This window comes from Candoia aspera, chromosome 2, assembly GCF_035149785.1.
Source record: "Candoia aspera isolate rCanAsp1 chromosome 2, rCanAsp1.hap2, whole genome shotgun sequence".
Taxonomy (NCBI): domain Eukaryota; kingdom Metazoa; phylum Chordata; class Lepidosauria; order Squamata; family Boidae; genus Candoia; species Candoia aspera.
In genome coordinates this window covers 159,605,050-159,626,366 of record NC_086154.1, presented here as the reverse complement: position 1 = coordinate 159,626,366, position 21,317 = coordinate 159,605,050, and the positions used below count along the sequence as shown (strand labels likewise).

The following is a 21,317-nucleotide window of genomic DNA, read 5'->3' as shown; positions in this document are numbered from 1 at the left end:
AAACAGAGCCACTTGTAAAACACAGCGGTGAAACAATCATTTCACTTAACCGGCAGTGTTGTTCATTACTTGCAACATCAATACTTTGTCTGTTAACTGGGTTGATATGCAGTATTTTTTCAAGATCATATCCACCATCTACAATGATATCATCTAGGAAATCCATCCCACTAAAGATTTGCCCAAATCCTGCTTTTCTTTTTCCATTTCTTCCTTCCTGAGCAGAGAGATCTTTTGACCCCTCTCCCCTCAACTTTCTTGTTTGCTTCCCCTTCTCCCCTTTGCCAGGCAAAGTCATTCCTTCCTTGCTTAGCAGAGACCTGGCCTGCTTGCTTGCTCACTCACTGACCTTCCAATTGCTGCTCAGCAGAGAATCAGGCAACAGGGTGGCCAGGTCTGGCCCTCCTGGCTGCCTCTTCCCTCCCTCGTTCAGGCAGCCCCAGCCTCCTGGCCTGTCCTCCCTCACCATGCCCTGCCTCCCCACTGTCCTTGTCAGTAACATCACCTGCTGTGTGTGCAAGAGCAGGTTGGGGGTTCACAAAAGGCAGCGCTGAGAGTTATTGGGCCACCAACTACATGGCCAGGCCCAACCAGGCCCTGAAGTTGCTAGGAGATCCACTGAGTTGAGACAAGGCAAGCCACCGGGTTACTACCACCATGCTATTCTTATCCTTGAGCATTTCCCATGTCTCAGCCTATGCACCTATATAATGCCCAGTAAGCTACTTTTGCTGGCCAGCATCCTGAACACCTAAAAAGTATTGCTGGACTTGGAGGGCCTCATATAGTCCATGGGCAGCATGTTTTAAACTTTGGTCTAATGCTTCCTAGGTAGAATTGGGCATACTTACAGCTTGAGTCTCTGAAGGGCAATGCCCGTTAAGGGAGACAGTAAGGCTGTGAGAATGATTTGGAGGGGAACTTTGTACAATGAGCAAGGCACCCTCTAAACCCACTACTGGAAGTGTCAAGATGCTGCATCTTCTTGAAAGCTCAGTACACACTCCTCACATCATCTAAGCATATGCATATGGAATTCCTGCCAAAGGTTGCAGAGGCCTCTGGACTACACTGATTGAGGGTACTGGAGTGTCATCAGCTCTGCCTGGAAAGGCCCTCAGCTGCCCCTCTGAATTGTGTGCATTGCCTATATAGGGCACCTAGCTAGATGGGCTCCTGGCCCACTTTACTATAAGGAAGCTTCCTATATTCCTGTTATAAACATGGGAGACTTCTTCAGAAAAAAAAACATGCGAGATTGTCAACTGTACAGTATGAAAAAGTGGTGTTGCAAGCAAGCGAACTCCAATAGTTTCTGGGTGGAATACATACTGAACAGCAAAGTACACTGCACGAAAAAGTAAGTCGGCCTGGAGCACGGTAGATGCGCCAGTCGAAGTCCTAAGGTACTCTGCGGTGGAAAAATACCCATGGAGGACATTGACAGCAGACTCGAGCCTTGAACTCTCCGGACTTCCTTCAGAAAAGCCGAATCAGAAACACCAGCGTTCGGCGGCCCAGCCCATTCCTGCAGGAACGGCCCGGGAACCTGTATAAGTCTCGACCGAATGCAGGAGGAAGCGGCAGAAACGCGGACTTCCGCCCTGCTATTCAGGGTCCCACGAGCACGATCGTACACAGGTTCCGGGGCTCTCTCCTGAAGAGATGGCGGAGGAAGGAGGGCAGGTCGAAGCCGAGGCCCAACAAGCGGGCGAGGAAGGTGGGCTGCGGCCGAGGGGGGCCGCGGAGCCGTCCTCGCGGCGCCTGGTGCTGCCTCCATCGTGGTTGTCCCCGGCGGGCGAGCTGCCGGCGGGACTGAGGAGCTGGTATCCAGCCCTGGAGGTCTTGGACGTGAGCGGGACGGGGCTGTCGGCGTTGGGCCCAGAGCTGCTGGATCTGGCGCATCTGCACACGCTGCTGGCGAAGAACAACCGGCTGGGGTCCCCTCGGTCGCTCCCGAAGGGCCTGTCCAGCGCCCCCCTGGCCCGGTCCTTGCGCGTCCTCAACTTGAGCGGCAACCGCTTCACGCACCTGCCCGCCTTGCTCCTGGGCCTCTCCCGCCTCCAGAGCCTCAGCCTGGGGAGCAACCGGCTCCAGAGCATCCCCCCCGCCATCCAGAAGCTCAGCAGGTGAGCCGGCTCGGAAAGGGGCCAAGAGGAAGCCGGCTGTGGGTGAATTACCGACCCGAAGCTTGGGTTGCATTTTGCGGGAGGTGCACCAGTCCCCACGAAACAAAAAGCGGGGTTTGCTGCTGTTCCTGCTTCACTCCTCGAAATGCGAGCTCTTACCTCTGCTTCAGTCAGAGGATGCACCTTTTAGGAGGTCTCAGTGGTTTTATACTGTCAGGTTATTTCAAGTGGGGCATCAGCTCATTCTGTATTTTTCTTGAGCATGGATTTTCTGTACATAAATTCCGGTGAAAAAAGTTGAAAGGTCCCCTGTGCAAACACCGAGTCATGTCTGACCCTTTGGAGGGACGCCGCTTTCGCGACGTTTTTTTTGGCAGACTACAGCGGGGTGGTTTGCCATTGCCTTCCCCAGGCATACATTCCAGTAGCCTCTTGAAAAAAGGTGGGTTTATTATTTCCTTCTCCACCCATGCCTTTGGTGAGGGAGAGGGAGACGGAGACCCCTTGCTTCATCACACTTGACATATTTATCTTTTATGTTTTACTTATTTTATTGTAATTTCTTTGTTGTGATATAAGTTTAATAAATTTTAATTATTATAGTTATTTAGAACATTTATATTAGGACTCTTACTTGTGAACTGCCAAAATAGAGACAACTGATAGATGGCAGCAGAGAGCTGAGAGTTTCCCCTGCCTCTTTACAGCCATTTAGTAGCCCTCTGGATTTTTGTAGCCTTGGTTAAAAGCAATTCAATACAACATACTGTATTTGGATGGCTTTAAAAAACATAAAGCAGTGCAAGCATAATATTTATGAAAATACAGAACTCTTTGAATAGCCTAGATGAAAAAGTAGGCTTCCTAATTTTTTTTCCCCCATCCAGGCTATTCAAAGAGTTTTGCGTTTTTCAACTCCAGCAGCAGTTTGTTAACCATAACTATAGTTTTGGCCACAGAAAAATCAGAATTAACTGTTGATCTTATATCTGTAGTGAGATCTACAAAAGAATGTAGGGCAGACATTACAGTATGAGAGTAGGCAGCCTTGCAGGTAATTTCAGCACTTTTACTCATTGGGTGTACAATTTAACTTCAGTTACAGTTTAATGTAAGAGTTTCAGAAATGTCCTTGGGATAAATTTGAGAATTATTCTTTCACTCTATTGAAACTAAGAGTTTTATCTATGAATGGGTTTGTTCATTACCAGCACTTAATGCTCTGTGATATAGCTAGATATATAGATTCATGCATACACACAAAGACACAATATTAGATCATGGGCTTTGTTGTGGTCCTTTTATTCACAAGAAGCTTATGTTGTGGGAGAATCCTGGTTAAAAATAGGATTAAAAATAATTCATAAATCTTTTATTGGGAAATATAATCAACTTGGCCTCATATAATAATTACCTTGAATCAATTTTTCTCCAGTGAAATAAAAAACATTTTTCTTGCTTTTTTCCATTATCTTCACATTTCTATTGAAAAATATAGCCTCACTTCAGGAAGTAATAGTTGAAAATTATTCTTTTTCAACAGACAGGGAAAAGTATTTGGGGGCAATTTAGACCAATTTTCTTTAGTTTCCTCTATTATGTTTTCTTTGTATATTTAATGAATATTATGATTTTAATTTTGTTCATATAGATGCCCTGTAGTATTGAAAATGATAATTTGTATACTGTATATACTTGTGGATAAGCCCACCAGCAGATAAGCTGACCCTCTTAAGTTATGTATGTTTTAATTTTCACAATGGGCTTATCTGCGGATGGCGCATTTTTCATGGTATTTTGGTTAAAAATTCAAGGGTCTGCTTATTCATGGATAGTCTTATATGCGAGCATATACAGGGTATATGGATACTTTTAAAAAGTATTACTGTATATACTCATGGATAAGCAAGCCAAACCCAATTTTTGGGTGTATTTTGGCACCTAAAATTCTCAGCTTACCTGCAATGTATACGGTATCTTTTTCTTTCTTTTTTTTTACTATGTGCTTTATGTATTATGACACCAGAAATGTTCAGTCACAGATAAGCTTTTTCCTTCTGTTCTGCTGTTTTAGAAATAAAGCATATTAATCACGTTGAAAAGCAAAAAATGGGGAATATCGGTGAGAGACCCGTAAGAAGCTTGGGACATGAACAATGGTTCTTTGGAATAGAAATGACTACTCCTGAGAATTGGAGTAGACCAGTTCTCAGGGATAGTCATTTATTCTCCAGGAATAGAAGAAGGGGCTAGCAATAGACCCACCCAAGTAAAAAGAAAACTTTGTGAAGGGGAGGACACATCCCAGAAGTGAGAGTACAAACGTGCAACCAGAAGCCCAGCTTCCAAGAGTGGGAGTGCAAGTGCAACCATTGCACTTCGCACCATTTTCATCCATGGCTTGTTTTTCTAGTTACTATTGCCAGTATTTCAAGGCAGCGATAAGTTGTTTAGTCTCTTCTATTCGCATTGTTATTTCCCATGAAACAATTCCCATTGTTATTTCCCTTTTCAGTGTGGTCAGTTTGCTTCATATATTTAAGAGGCTTCTGCAAAGTTAGAAAAAAAAGCGCATGATCCTCTTGACTTTGGGCCAGTCACTCACTCTCAGCCCAACTCACCTCACAGGGTTGTTGTTGTGGGGAAAATAGGAGGAGGAAGGAGTGTGAGGTATGTTCCCCGCCTTGAGTTCTTTATAAAAATAATAAAGGCAGGATAAAAAAGTCTAAAAAATAAAAAAAAATCAGAATAATGTTAGAAGTAATATTTGAAAGTTATATGCTTAATCCTTTGCACAATTCTATTTTCTTTTAGAATCCATTCAATTATTTATCACTCATTTGCAGATGCACAATCATGTCAGTATATTTTTCTCATTTTCTGTTATTTACTACTGACGTTGTTGTTCATTTTGGTATAATGTGAAGGTATTGCAAGCATTGCCTTCAAACTTAAATAATATTGCTTGGTAATTTATTTTGTGTATTTAGAGGTGTACCATTTCTGAACTTTATGGCTATGTATTTAATTGCTATGATTAAGAGTAGTGGATAGAGCTAAGCTTTGCCATAAAATTCACTACAGTTTAATGCTGGAATTTAGAGACCTAGGTCCAAATATCTATTCATATGTGAAACTTAACAGGTGACCTTGTTTCAATTGCTTCCAATCAAGTTAGTCTTTATGTGCTGACTTGAGCTTATAAGTAGATATAATACACTTACAAGAAAAAAGAAAGAATATACTGTGTATCAGTTCAAGATCAAAATTCTCTTTTTCCTGCATAGAGGCATAAAAACAATTTATTATGAAATCACCTCTAGTTTGATGTGGACCAATATGGTTTATGCCAGTTCTTAATCAGTAATACATAAAGCAGCAGAAGTAGTCTAAATGGGGCTCAGGATAAGTGTCAGGGCCAGCCTCGCTTCGCAATAAGACACAGACTCACTTAATGGATATTAAGGATTTCTGGTTTATTGGAATGATAGCTGACAGAACGAAAAACGGGAACGGGGTAGGTAGTGTGGGGGTGCCCCTTTTATACCCTCCTGTATTGCCCCGGGCTTCCCCACCCCTCAATGCCCCGATCCCTCTTGATGGGACCCTTGATGGCTGCTTGGGCGTTTTCCCCGGTGTCCTCTTTGTCTCCCTGCAACGGTTGTGTCCTCCGGGGCACCATGTGCTCCTTATCTTCACTCCTCTGACGTCTCTCCTTTCAGTTGTTTATGGGATCATGGGTGTGGGTGTCTTTGGGTGCTTGTGTTAATCCCTGGTTTGATTATCTTCTTCCTCCTTTTCCTTAATGATCATGATCCACGTTGTGAGGCTCTTTGTGCCTTGCAACGAGGTCATGACAATAAGTCCTTAACGCTTTATTTGAGGAGGAACACAGCAATTGCCTCTCTTGCCTCACTCAGGCTTACCAGGGTTCACCTAGGCTTGGCCCAACCATGGCTTATGCTATTTTTCTTCTTTCTGCTTTTACATCTCCTGGGGGGGAAAAAAGCATACCTGCCTACTGTGAGAGCTGTCAATGTACTGCTGTCATTGCTGGTTGTTGTTGTTTATTCGTTTAGTCGCTTCCGACTCTTCGTGACTTCATGGACCAGCCCACGCCAGAGCTTCCTGTCGGTCGTCAACACCCCCAGCTCCCCCAGGGACGAGTCCGTCACCTCTAGAATATCATCTATCCACCTTGCCCTTGGTCGGCCCCTCTTCCTTTTGCCCTCCACTCTCCCTAGCATCAGCATCTTCTCCAGGGTGTCCTGTCTTCTCATTATGTGGCCAAAGTATTTCAGTTTTGCCTTTAATATCATTCCCTCAAGTGAGCAGTCTGGCTTTATTTCCTGGAGGATGGACTGGTTTGATCTTCTTGCAGTCCAAGGCACTCTCAGAATTTTCCTCCAACACCACAGTTCAAAAGCATCGATCTTCCTTCTCTCAGCCTGCCTTATGGTCCAGCTCTCACAGCCATATGTCACTATGGGGAATACCATTGCTTTAACTATGTGGACCTTTGTTGTCAGTGTGATGTCTCTGCTCTTGACTATTTTATCGATATTTGTCATTGCTCTTCTCCCAAGGATTAAGCGTCTTCTGATTTCCTGGCTGCAGTCAGCATCTGCAGTAATCTTTGCACCTAGGAATACAAAGTCTTTCACTGCTTCTACATTTTCTCCCTCTATTTGCCAATTATCAATCAAGCTGGTTTCCATAATCTTGGTTTTTTGAGGTTTAGCTGCAAGCCAGCTTTTGCACTTCCTTCTTTCACCTTCATCATAAGGCTTCTCAGTTCCTCTTCACTTTCAGCCATCAAAGTGGTATCATCTGCATATCTGAGATTGGTCATTGCTGGATGAGGTGTCAAATGGCTCCCCTCAAATCCTTCAACAGAAATAAATGCAGAAGAGATGAAGGTGACCATGCCATCTCCCTCAACAAAGTGGCAGGGCGATCCCTTGGTATTTTATTATCCTCTGGTACTTTTGGAACCTCCATAGAGGACAGATCTTGGTATGGGTGTCTTCTAAAATGGGATTATGACCAATCAGAAATAGCAATCCAGATGTCTGCTGCCTTCCTGCAGGGAAGCTTTAAGTGCACTCATCTGCAAAGGGGTGGGTGGGAAGGGAATGGCAAACCATGTGTCACAGTGCAAACCACATTTCTGTACTTGTGTCCAATGTTGGAATGCAAATACAAAGACTGGGTTTGCTTCATGACTTCATTATGCATGTTTCATAACTTGTACATGTACCAGATTCCTATAACTTTGAGGACCTTGTAAAGCCTTGCTGAGTATTGATTCCTTTCTGGGTGACTTTAGCAACTGTCTGGCAGATAGAAATTCAATAGGGAACACTTATCCTGTGCTGGGAGGCACACATAAGAGCTTGGAGGGGGAGAAAGAAATTATTTTTCATCATCTATTATTATTTTCCTGGCAGCACTTTTTTTTAAGTTGCGGGTGACCTATTTGGAGAAAGTTAACCTGATGAACCATTTCCTCCTCCTTTGTTGTTTATTTATTAAAGGTTCTTCAATAAAATCATTTTGTAATATATAAAAGGTTGAGGTCCACTGGTTTAAACTCTAAATGACATGCTGAATCAGTACTCTGATCTGTCAGAAATGGATGCAAATTTTAGGTATTGATTTTTGTTTGTCTTTCAGTTTAGAATTTTTGTACCTTGGAGGAAATTTCATTACTTCCATTCCACCAGAGTTAGCAAACCTGTCTTCACTAAGTTACCTAGTCCTCTGTGATAACAGGATACAGAGTATTCCCCCTCAGTTGGCACAGTGAGTATTTCTAACCATTTTACTATTTTGAATAACGTTTTGATAGTTGTCCTGAATTTAGTTGCTTATACAACTGATAACTATTTTCTTTTGAAGCATTTTGGTGTCAAAAGGAGAATATCTTCTGTATATTGACCCAATTTGATGTATATGCTGAGAAGCTGTAGCTTATTGCAGCTTCACAATCAGCAAATTGTACAATAATTTTACATGCTAATCTATATACAACATAGGTAGGTCGTGATTAGTGTGAGTTCAAATAGTGCGATATTCGATTTAGTGTGAATTTAGTTAATGGGAGGCTAGCTAGCCCACACTTGAGGCTAGGACATGTGCAGTTGAGGCTAGAGCGTGCGCAGTTGCCATTGGGATTTTAGATGGTGATTTTCATGTGTACAGAATGGAGAAAAGGAAGGTTCTGTTCAGGGGAAGCTTTAAAAAAAAAAGGCTCGTTTTGAAGAACTACAGCAGAATAGAGGAGATAGCAGTTATGCTTTGGGTATGGGTTTTTCCTCCAGACTGTCCTTTGTTCTCTTGATTTATTTATTTTAAATATTTATGAGATCTATCTATCTAGAAGACAAAAAACAAATTCTCATCATTGCTATCTATCTATCTAGAAGATAGATAGCAATGATTAGAATTTTTTGTTTTTATTTTGCTTTCTAGAACTACTCTGTTAAAAATAAAATTTAAGTTGTAAGTTTATTCTTTTACTGTTATATTTCATTAATAAACATATAAACATTTATGTTTAAAAATTTTCATTGCCTATTTCTGTTGAGGTGGTCCTCGAGTAACGGCAGCAATTGGGACCAGAATTTCTCTCACTAAGTGATGTGGTCATAAAGCGCAACATCACATAACTGCATTGTTTAATATTGGCAATCCCTGCAGTCCCCAATGCTGTCATTAAGCGAGGATTGTAGGTCGTTAAGTGAGCACCACCTTGCAACTTCCTGCAACAACCAAAGTCAGTGGGGAAGCCAGCAGGAAGTTGCAAGTCCCAGGTGGCTTGCAAGCAGGCCGGCTGTCAGGTAAGTGGCTGCTGCTGGATGGGAGAGGGGGTGCATGGGTGGATGGGGAGGCACAGTGCGAGCACAGCGAGGCTTGGGGAGGGTGCACGGATGGGGGGGAAGGCATGTCACAGGTGCAGCGGGGCTTGGGAAGGGTGTGTGAGTGGCAAGGAAGGCGCAGCACAAATGCAGTGAGGCTTGGGAATGGGGTGTGGATGGCCAGGGAGGTGTGATGTAAGTGGAGAGGGGCTGGAGAAGGGGGTGTGGGTGGGGTAGATTTGCTTGTGGGAAGCTGACAGGGAAGGTTGTAAATTGCAGTCCCGTGACTATGGGACGCTGCAACTGTCGTAAGTGTGTGCTGGTTGCCAAGCTCTCAGATCGTGATCACATGACCGACCGCACGGTGCTGGGACAGCCGGAACTTCGAGGACTGGTTGTTACCACCACTTGTTCAGTGCTGCCGTAACTTTGAATGGTCGCTGAACAAGTGGTTGTTAACTGAGAACAACCTGTACCCTATTTTCCATAGAAATATCAAATAGTGATAGTGCAAATAGTGTGAATTTGAATAATACAACATGTCATGGGATTCATTATCAGCACTAATGGAGACTTACTTGTAGATATTATTTAGTGAGCAAGCAAACAGGGAGAACAAACAGGAATTTGGAAGGGCCAATGCTACTTTCACAAAGGACTCCTGGGAAGAGACAGGATACATCTTACAAAACCTGAGAAAGGAAACGTTTGATTGGTACCTCACCAGTCTCATCTGGAGGATGTTAAATGAGAATAAAAAAGAAAGGGTGGCTAAAGTACAGAACCAAATATACTGAAATGATGTTGTCCTTGAATGTGATACCTAGAGGAGGAGGAGCTGAGAAGAGTTAGACCTACAAGCTGAACTTTGAAAGTGGATTTTGATGAACTCCAAAAGAAGGTAGATCAGATCCAGTGGCTTGAATTCCTTGAAACAAGTGTCCAGGAAGATGGGAAAACCTATGAAACAATTCTCATAAGAAGAAAAACAGGAGAAATTCAAAGAGACCAGTGTGTACAGTATATGTGCAGAGCTCTCGAAAACACTGCAGAGAAAAAGCAAAATTTACAGGAAATGGAAGGAAGGAAACATGACCAAAGAAGTAGTATCAAAAACTGTAGGAACTAAAGGCTAAAGCTTAGAATGTGGTGAAGCTTGCAAGAGATACCAAAAAGAACAAAAAGGGTTCTTTGTGTACACTAGAAATAAAAGGAAAATGAAACAAGGTGTAGGCACTTTTGAAGAGAAAGTGGTGAAGCAGTAATGGATAATGGTGAGAAGGCAGAATTTCTCCTATTTTGTGTCTATCTTCCCTCAGAAGGTAAATGGGGGATACACATGAAAAGGAATGTGGTGGTGCCAGCAGCCCCAAACATACTATGTAAACAGCCAGTGTATTCCCCATTGTGTGCCTGCTTACTCTCTTGTAATCCCTTCCTCTCCAATCTCTCCACTCTGTGAGGGGGGGAGAAAAAAACAGGTCAGGAACAGGAGAGATTGCATAAAGAGATTGCTTGGTTCCCCCCCCTCCCAGAGCGAAGAGATTGCTTAAACAAGTGGGGGGGGGGGAGAAAAAAAGTGATCTCTTTATGCAATCTCTCCTGTGCCTGACCTGTTTTTCCCCCTCGCCCTCACAGAGTGGAGAGATTGGAGAGGAAGAGATTACAAGAGAGTAAGCAGGCACACAATGGGGAATACACTGGCTGTTTGCGTAGCATGCTTGTGACTCCCAGCCCCAAGTGTGCTCAAGGCTGCCAGTGCCACTGCATTCCTTTTGATGTGTATTCCCCATTGTGTGCCTGTTTACTCTCTTGTAATCCCTTCCTCTCCAGTGAATGTAAACACAAACATTAATTCTCTTCTTGCTAATTATCCCAAAGCCAGGGTGAGCATTCCAAAGGGTAAGGAAGTGGGGGAAGGGAAAGCACAGTCACAGTCATGTGATTTCCCACTTAGTGACTGTTTTGCTTAAAGACAGAACTGCCGGTCCCAATTGTGGTCACTAAATGAGGACTACCTATAATTTAAGCAAATTCAGATCTCCAGGACCAATTGGATTACATTCTAGACTACTATACTGGACAAACGTGCAGATGTGATTGCAGAACCAGTCTTTACTTAGTTTACTAAGTAAACTTAGTAAAGTTTAAGAACTCCAGGAGAATATATGAAGTCCCAGAACACTGGAGAAGGGCAAATCTCATGCCCATCTTCAGAAAGGAGAAAGGCTTGGGAAACTACAGATCTGACATCATGACATCTACACAAGGCAAGGTCTTTGAACAGATTATCAAACAGCTTGTTGCTGAGTGCTTGGATTTTTGTGCTACAATTAATAGGTGCCAGCAAGACAGCATGAATTTGTTGTAAACAAATTGTGCCTAACTTTGTCTCCTTTGATAGAATTACTTATAGGACTTGCTTAGTTGATCAAAATAATGCCCTAAACATAGCATGCCTGCACCTCAGCAAAGCCTTCAGTAGAGTGCCTCATGATATTCTCTAATAAAATGATAAAATATGGGGTAGATGTTCTTCAGATGCTCACAATTTAGATCTCTCTTTAGATCAATCTCACTCTTTAAGATGCCCACAATTGGCTGATGTCTCAGCTGCCACCACCACCAAAAATGTTCTAGTACAGCATATCCCACTGATCTGCCTGCCCCAATTTTCCTAGAATTTTCCCTTCTTTCCATTGCCTGTCCTTTCCAGCCACTGCTGCCACCAATGCCACCAGCTTGCCTGCTCCCTAATTTCCCCAGGCTTCCCTCCATTCCCCATTTTCCCTTGGCTGCCACAGATTTTCTTGGCTTTTTCTTGCTCTTAACCCTCCCTGAAATACTTCTGCCTGGAACAACTGCATTTCTGTCCATGACCGGACAAACATAGATACTTTGCTTTCGACACAAGCCACCTGGAGCTAGTCATTCTATGTAACGTAATGGTTTGCTTCCCTGTTTAGTTTGCTGTGTGTTATTCTTTTAATTTGTCCTTTTGTTTATATGAGTGCCTAAATAAATTTAAAACAAATATTTTAAAAAGCAAAAAAAAAAAAAGCAACAGAAGTACATAAAGGGTTTTTTTCATGGACCCATGCATGAGGTCCCATTTTGGTATTTTAAACTAGACCCATTGTGATTTTTTTTTTAATTACAGAGTTTTAAAAAGGAGTTTCATTGCCCTGGAGATTGAGGAGGAATATACAGTTTTCAAAAATGCAGAAACACTCTACGTCAATACTTTAACCTGCATACAAAAATCCTTCTGTATTTTCATATTTATTATAATAGCTTCAGTATGCATATTAGGAGAGTGCATTGTTTAATTCATTGGTAAATAATGCCTGTCATCCTGGAGGAGGGTGTTTTGCTCATTTTGGTGTATATAATGGTAGGGTCTTACCATAATTTTTCCTGTCTCTGATTTCCAGGCTGCATTCACTCCGTTCTCTTAGCCTCCACAATAACTTACTGACATACCTTCCTCGGGAGATCCTGAATCTAGTTCAACTTGAAGAATTGAGTTTGCGTGGGAATCCATTGGTTGTGAGGTTTGTCCGTGAACTGACCTACAATCCTCCAAGCCTCCAGGAACTGGCTGGACGCACCATCAAAACTCGCAATGTTCCTTATGTTGCTAGTGATCTCCCTGGAAATCTCCTTCGATATTTGAGTCTGGCCAGCAATTGTCCTAATCCCAAGTGTGGAGGTATATTATTTTCTCTGCTTTTAAGAGAAAATTAAATTTAGAAATCAACAGCAGTTATTTCAAGACACCTGAGGAACCATTTTAGTGTTTTTTACTAAATGCTAAGTTTAGAAATAAAAAAATCAAAATAACTAGTCATTAAGAATATCAGCAATAAAAAGCAATAGCACAAACATAAAAAAAATAACTTAGAAATGAACTGGCAACTCATTGGGCCTATTTAGATTTTTATATAATAAGAGTATAATATTATGGATTTATATCCATATTGGCATAGGTATCTTCAAAACTCTTAACAAACTAGCCTTGTCCAGGAATTAAAAAGAAAAAAAACCCTGCCCTGACACTTATAATATATGATACAAAAAGAAAGACTGGAACAAAAAAATTAAATCTAAAAAAACAAACATACAGGTAGTCTTCGCTTACTGACCACTCATTCAGTGGCTGTTCAAAATTGTGATGGCACTGAATGAATGGTACTTACGACCAGCTCTGCAAAGTTCCGTGATTGCAGTTTGGGCACTTGGCAACCAGCTTGTGCTTACCACGGTTGCAGCATCCCGCAGTCACGTGATCGCCATTTACAACCTTCCCTGCTGGCTTCCCACAAGCAAAGTCAATGGGGAAGCCAGCAGGGAAGGTCACAAGTTGCTCTGGTAAGTCACCCCCCTTCCCTCAGCATCCCTGTGCTTGCACTGCACCACCCCTCCTCCGCCTTGCATGCGGCCTGCTTCGGGCCTCCCAGGGCCTCCACCACCCCCTGCGGCACCCCTGTGCTCCTTACCTGGGACTCTTGCCGCTTCCTGCATAACAACCCACATGTCTTGGAGTTATGACAGCAACCAGGACTGCCTGGATTGCCGTTGCTAAGCGATGCAATGACATGATGTTGCGCTTTACGATCGCATTGTTTAGTGACAGCAATCCTGGTCCCAGTTGCCCTCATAACCTGAGGACTACCTGTATTAGAACTATGTTAAATAGAATCTGTTCAAGGGGGGAGAGCCAAGGGCAGTTGGTGTCTCACCAGCGTCCATAGAATAGCACTGATTTACTTTTCCTCACAATAAAAACTAACATTTTCTGGCAAGTTATGTGGATGGATTAGAACTGTAATAATATCTTTATCACCTAGATAATATAAAAGCACAATGTAACATGTAATAAATAAATCTAGGATTGTGCTTAGTTTACTTTGCTGCTATGACAAGCGTGAATTCTGTAGGCCAAAGTTACAAACTTAGTAATGGCAAGACTTTTTTAGGATCTTTATCCACCAAAAGAAGCTGTACGTAACATTTTTTGTCCATCCAGGAAATAGGCTAAAAAAAAGATGTTGTAGCTCAATATGATTATCTTGATAAAAAAATATAGTAAAGCAGGAGCCTAGGGGTTCACAGCAGTGGCAACTGGTTTCAAAAACTGGGCATCACTGGGCAATCAAAGCCTCATTCCTTTTCAATGTGCATCACACCCTTTGCATGCGTGTAAAAAGGGGTTGATTGCCTGGTTGCTCCCACTGTTTTCAAGCCAATAACCCTGATTCAGTACTCTTGTCCTCATAAGGGCAAAGCGTTTCTGAATATGGAATTTTCTGGAATTTATCCTCCAGCTCAGTAGACAGCAAGATATCAAACTACAATAGTGTGAAGTTCCTACAAAATTTATTATTTATAAGTTGATTTAAGATACAGCATTGGTTTAAAATAAAATTTGCTATGATCCAATTGCACTCTGAGAGCTTATTGTACTCAATTGTGATTCTGCACCAAGAATCCTCTGCCAGCAAGCTACCATGACCCATTTTTGCCCCAGGGACATCACCTCTGGGTGAAAATTCCAATTTTTGTAATTTGTGTTCTATTTACTTAGAACTGGCAGATCTCATGACATTTTGGAAAGTAGTCTTTAGTCTCTTCAAAATAGAGCAGCTGTAATGCTATACATATTTGCTTGAGAATAAGTTTCACTGAACTCAGTGAATTAGGAGGCTGGTAGCACCTTTTCCAGCTAATAGATTTTATTAAAAGGCATAAGCTTTTGTAAGCTGCAGCTCACTTCATCCAAAAAGCTTATGCCTTTTAATAAAACTTGTTAGTCAGAAAAGGTGTTAATGAAACGCCTGATTTTTTTTGTCAAAATAAACATGGTTCTCCTATATTGAACTCAATGGTGTTTATTTCTGAGTAGCTGGATAGATTTTTATTCTCTGTGTCTAAATCCAATCTGAAACATTGATTTCCCATTTAATTTTTGCACCTCCAGTGTGTAGCTGGATCAGAATAAGTTCCAACTACCCTAGTGATATATTTAAAGAGCTGACAGCAACAGCTATATAACCAACCAGCCAGCCATAGATCTTCTCAAACAAGAAGAGAGATGTTAGTGCCATTCAATTTAGATTCAATTTAGAGCTGGTCATACACTAAAGACATAATGACAAAATGTCTTTTGCCCAAAAAAGTAGGAGAATAGACCATGGAAAATGATGTATGTACATGCTTATACAGTAATTGCAAGCACTTTTAAAAACAGCCTTTCTTCTGTCTTTAGGAGTCTATTTTGACAGCTGTGTCCGCCAAATAAAATTTGTCGACTTCTGTGGGAAGTACCGTGTTCCACTGATGCACTACCTTTGTTCCCCAGAGTGCTCTTCCCCTTGCAGTTCTGCATCTCAGAGTTCTAATTCCCAGAGTGAATCTGATTCAGAAGATGAAGCCATTGTTGCTGCACGTAGGATGCAAAAGGTTCTTCTGGGATAGGAAGAAGGGATAATACAAGAAGCAAGCATCTGATGTTCTGTGCAATGGGCCTGCCTTTATTATATCGTTCACAGAAAATGCACCTGGAGAATTATTCATGAGAATGCTTATTGGCTAAAGCCACTAAATGCCTTAGGAAGAAATTAGCATAGAGACTTCTTACAGCTTGCTTCCTGGAAGAACACTCTTAAAGCTTGAGATTTTTCAGGACTTCTTGGCATTGGTGACATGTTAGAGATGTTTTAAGTCCTTCATCTCTGAGGCTGGCTTTGAGGTGGACTATCTTTAGTCATGGTGATAACACCAACAATTACCTAAGAGTATAGAGTGGGAGTTCTTTAGTATTGTGTTTAGCATCTATTATACTTGAATATTGTTCTTCCCATAAAGGTGCTCGGGCTCTCTATATTTATTTTTGACAAAATTCCTCCGAAATACAGAAATATCAATGAGTGTTACTTCCTTCTTTATTTGGCTTCACTGCCTATGATCAAATGTTATGTTATAACAGCATTAATGTGCCTTTCTATATTTTAATACCAGTTCCATTTTTCTGTCCTTCAGAGCATTCCTGAATTGTACCACCAAAAATTTGGCAGCAAAACTGTTGGGTTTTGGTAGCGCTTTCCCTGTTTTTTGGCCAAGGATTAAAATAGACGTATTAGTGGGTGGCATACAAATTGATTGATTGATTGACTGACTGAAGCATCTATTTTACCTGTTAAAACTGTCCCAGTTTCCTCCATGGGGGCTAAAACGTTGGCCTCACATTTCCCAGTAAGTTCACTGGGCTACAGCAGTGCTTCCTGTGGCTGGAGCTCCTAAAGGTTGTGGTTCAGCAGATTGGGAAAGCCATAGGTTTCCAATTCCTGTGTTATACTGTAGTGTATCATTAGTGCCTTCCTTGGGTTTTCTTCTTGAAACCTGCCGTTTTCTAACTGTGAGAAAGATGAAGAATTCCCTTGTTCAAAGTTCTTCTAAAGCAAAAGTGCAAACTGCTATCCAGGTGCCATTATTTGCCACATTTTATGTTATGGATCATATTTCATGATATGTGATTATCTATGCATGTATACATACAGTGTTTGCTGTAATATAATCTTGTTTTATAAAAGTCAGACATTTTTACCAGTCCTTTTATTTCTCCCATTTCCTTTACTGCGAGGTTATTTACATTATATCCTCCTTCATATTCCCACTTGACTTCCTCATACACGCACTGCCTTTTCGTAAGACACTGCCCTAAACTTCCTCACTCTTACATTTCTAAATGTGCAGAAGTGTTGAAGATACCTCATACATTCAGGGCCACGTCTAGTCTCTATAAAAGATAAATAGTCAGAAAGGAGTCGCTGGTACCAGGCATCGCTAGGAATATCAGTGGCAGCATGTTGGTGAGCTTAATGCAATCATTTTTTCACACACAACACTTGCAGTTTCACAGACTGTTGTGACTCCTTTTCACACAGCAGATGTGTTCTTCTCCACAGGCTTGTGGCTTAATCTTTTTTGTTTAGGCTCTTCCGTCTTTCCTAAAGCAGTGTTTCCATTGCAGAGTAAGTGTACTTTATCAGCAGCAACCCTAATGTTGAGTGCTGAGTAAAAGTAATGCTTTTGCAATGGAGTGCCTCTTTTATGAATGATGTTAGGAATTGCTCTCAGTCATTTAGACGCCTGTGTGTATTAGTGAGAGGAAGGGAACCTCACATGGAAAAGTCCCTGAATTCTAGGGAGGAAGGAATCCACTATTATTACTGAGATCATTGCAAGATTTGTGAAAGAAGTGTGGGATCTATAGGTACTTACGTTTCTACTTTTCTATTGCGGCTTCTTCCTCTAGTGAAAGATTTTCTGTTCGATAGGATTGGTTTGTGGACAAGCATGAATACATATATATATATATAATTTACTCTGAGGTCTTTGAAATGGCTCTTATGTATATGTTTCTTTAAATATATACATATACTGTATATAGAAAGAAACCTGGTGGAGTGAATGTGGTATGCACCCTTGGCCAGAATCCCCTGTCAGGTTGATTTTTATTTAGATTCACATGTTACTGAACTCTAGATTCCCTCAACCTCAGCCAGCATTTTCAATACAGTAAAGTACTGCAAGTTCTCTACTATCTAGATAATGAGAGTGATCTCCTGGAATAAATTTTACAAGGCTGTCTTTATAAGCATTGAAGAAATGCTGCTATTTAACAGCAATATATCTTCTTCCCCATCTTCTCTTATTCATATAATCTAGTTTACTAAAATGATCAGTGGGAAATTTTTTTTTTTAAATCATAACATGGAATTAAATCTTGCAACTTCAACTTTGAATTAACTCCATTCACTAAGTCTGGAAACAGATCTAGATATTAGCAAGTGTTTTCAAAGTTGGCCATTATTATTTCATTGTAGCATTCCAGTTATAACTGATGCATATACGCATTATATTTAGTCTGCAATCTCTACCTTGAGAGCGAGTCTAAATGCAGATCTGATACTTCTTTTCTCTAAACTTTTTATGTCATGCCAGCCCAATTAATGATTTTAGAGAACTTGATATGGTTGTAAACTACTTGGTGATATTTGTGTTGGTTCTAATTAAGATACAATCTAACTGAATTTTATTTTTTATTAGGGACAAGATACTTATTTTTTTCCTGTTAATTAATTAATGATTTATATGCATAATGGAATCTTGATACTATTTGATGTCAGTCCTATACAGGTAAAATCTCACGATGATCCTTGTTTAATCTTCTGGCATTTTTGATAAGCTTAGGCAGTATACACTTTGTTTTTTTCCCTGGATTGAGCTTATTCTAAACTGTGACTGAAAATAATGTTTGCACATGTGCTCCATCCACAGGCATGCAAGGTTTCGTTAAAGCATTACTTAGATTTTATTTTGGTTCTTTCTTTCCATAGCATAACAATAAAAAAATGCCAAATCTGAATGTCCTTAAATCATTTGTCTTTTCCGTTTGCTGTGTATTCGTCCTGTCATTTCTTTATCCGTGAATGATAGATGGAATGTTTATAAATCAAAATTCAGTGCTTTAGGAGCTGTATGGAAAGTTTGGAGACAAAATCTGAAGCAAATTGTATAGTTTTTTGTATATTTATAGTTCACTCTAGTTAAACTTTAAAGGATTGACTTGTTGAATATTTTAATATGCCTTGCTTGGTACAACTCTTTCTCAAAGAAAACTGAGTGGCTTTTTTGATTTTTTAAACTTTTAAAATACTTGAGATTGCTTGCCAAAAGGATAAATTTATATTTTGTTTAGGATAATGGACAGAAGATATTTAACCCACCATGGGAAGTAATAATTCTTACCATGCTGCTTTGTTATGGTCAACAGTGGGCTTTTTAGTGAGATTATTGCTGTTCACACAGATGTTTATAGTGCAATGGAAATACAGTTTCCATCTTAGAAACTGCCCAATAAATTACATTCCTTATTTGTGTAGCACACTTGGTTTCTACTTAAAAAAAATCATACAGATGCTATAGAAAGAGAAATTAGAGCACACTAGATTTAGGAGAGACAGTTTCAATAATCTTAGAGAAGTTCTAGGCAATATCTCATGGACAGACACCCTCAAGACAAAAGGAGTGCAGGAAGGATGGAAACTTCTAAAAAATTACATACTGAAAGTACAATCATGCACCATTCCTATAAGAAAAAAGTGGAGGGCTGTGTAGGAAACTTATGGATGCCCAGCTTTCAACTGAGTTGAACATTAAAAGGGACTGATATAGGAAATATTAGCAAGTAGCTAATATCTGCAAAAAATAGGCTAAAGAACAAAAAGAACTTAGGGTGGCAAGAGAAACTAAAAGCATCAAGAGGGCTTTTTTTGGCTATATCAGTCAAAAAAAGGAGTGGGTTTACTCCTAGGAGATTATGTTTGGTTAGCAACAGGTGACAGGAAGAAGACAAAGGTGTCTGCCAGAAAGGAAACTCTTCTAATGGAGCCCAGCAGAGCAGCTAACAAAAGGACGAAGTGACAACCCAAGGTTAAGTAGAGATAGACAGAATTTGCTACTATGAACAAGTTACAGCCAGTTGCATCGGAGAGTCTTGTGATATCATCTTGGAGCCCTTTTCTGCAATCATGGAGGACAGATATAGTGCCTGAATAGCTGAGAGGTGCAAATGTGGAAGGAGGGGAAAAAAGTGTAAACTACAGGCATGGTAGCAAAACTCAGGAACAGTTTATAAAGCAATTGGTTTATGAGCATTTAGAAAATAATGCTTATGATTTATGAAATAAGTAACTTTATTGAGGTCGTTAACCAGCACAAGAGAATTGGTACTCAAATATTCAATACTAAATCGGCAATATCAGGATTATTAGGAAAGGCACATACAAAGAACTTTGGCTAAAAGATAATATTAAAATAAGCTAAGGGGCTTGTTCAGCTACATGTATGCAACAAAGGAGAAAAGAGATTAAAATTAGCAATCTGGGTAATATAAACTTTGAAATAGCAATATCAAATACATATACATGTCTGTGTGTGGTGTGTGTATTTGTAGATAATAAAATTGTCCAGAAGTGATTTAATAATAAACTTCTCTTACAGACCCCTGTCAAACCTGAGAAGAATATAGTATAATAGCAGACATGGCATGTACACACCAAAGCATAAAAGAAGTTAAAAAATAGCCAATGTTAATGGTGTGTCAGCCATTTCTGGCTATCCATAGGCAGCTTCAATTGCTCTTTATTCTTTGCCTGACTTTACATGCTGCCACACAAAACCTGGCAACCTTGTTGATGTTGCTTATACTGTTGATTGTTGTATCCTGTTTTGCTGGTCAGGAGTGGGCTAATTAACACATTTCAAGGTTCTGTATAAAACTGGCAATACCAAAGAACATGTTTGATAGTTTCTACCTGTCCTGAGTCACAAGGATATATTTGTAATGAATATGGTATCTTTTTGTATCTTCCAGCCATTGGATTTATAAAAAAATAAATCATGCCAAACTAACCTGATCTTTTTTGATATACTGAATGCTTTAGTTGACTTTGGGAATGCAATAGGCATGGTGTGCCAGAGGTTCCCTTGGGTTGGAAAAAATAATCAAAGAGGCTCCATCTTAACAAACTCATCAATAAGTGAGACTACAGTACATACATCCAGTTTCCAAGATTCTGTAACCAACCCCCTTCTTCCTTGCAATAAACATGACTAAAGAGCCTTGGTGAGAATCTAGCTTACATGGTTGTGAGCTGTTACTAGAGGCTTGACAATGCTCTCTCCCCTTCCATTGGATACCTTCTAGCCTTGGGCTTATCTTCCAATGTCCTGTTGACATTGGCCTGGTTGTGAATGTTCATTAGTTTGCTTTGGCAGAATATTGCAGTGGGTTTCCATGCAGTGTCCTACTCCAAATTAAAAATCCAAACTTTCAAAAATCTGTAAAATCCAAACTTCTAGAAGAACAAATCTGACTTTTTAGGACACATCAAACGTGTGTCTGATCCCTGTTTTGGGGGTGGATATAATGGGGAGGGGGAATGTCTGGCGTAACTGCTTAGTAACTCTGGCTCTTCCAGGAAGGACTTTCTCAACACTAGTCTCTCACTGGTGTGCCAGTCTGAGCAGACCACATTTGCAATGCTTGACTTTTGGCAGGACTCAGAAAGATGACAATTAACTTGCCTTGGTAAGGTGGTGTACTTTTGTACCTTTGATCCCTGGTTTTTTGAGATGCCAGGAGGATTGTTGTAGCTGCTTGGCTCAGGATGGATTTGGTTGATTTTATTTATGTTGCTATAAAATAATAGTAATAGTTATTATTTTTATTATTATTTAAATTCATATGTCACCTGACTCC

At 40.6% G+C, this 21,317-nt stretch overlaps 1 protein-coding gene across 1 annotated transcript; it reads left to right on the top strand.

Moving 5' to 3' along the window:
* Positions 1-1,619: 1,619 nt before the first annotated feature.
* On the top strand, positions 1,620-20,467 carry LRRC58 (leucine rich repeat containing 58). The gene is made up of 4 exons (XM_063294600.1): positions 1,620-2,129; positions 7,806-7,934; positions 12,424-12,701; positions 15,258-20,467. Exons 1-4 carry the CDS (start codon positions 1,666-1,668, stop codon positions 15,464-15,466), a joined length of 1,080 nt encoding a protein of 359 aa, XP_063150670.1. The 5' UTR covers positions 1,620-1,665; the 3' UTR covers positions 15,467-20,467.
* The last annotated feature ends 850 nt before the right edge of the window (positions 20,468-21,317 follow it).

Excerpts from the sequence above, each read along its gene's own strand:
- LRRC58 (XM_063294600.1), top strand. The coding sequence starts at position 1,666 with ATGGCGGAGGAAGGAGGGCAGGTCGAAGCCGAGGCCCAACAAGCGGGC. Across the intron at positions 7,935-12,423 it reads ATTCCCCCTCAGTTGGCACA|GCTGCATTCACTCCGTTCTC; the intron begins GTGAGTATTTCT and ends TCTGATTTCCAG. Across the intron at positions 12,702-15,257 it reads TCCTAATCCCAAGTGTGGAG|GAGTCTATTTTGACAGCTGT; the intron begins GTATATTATTTT and ends TTCTGTCTTTAG.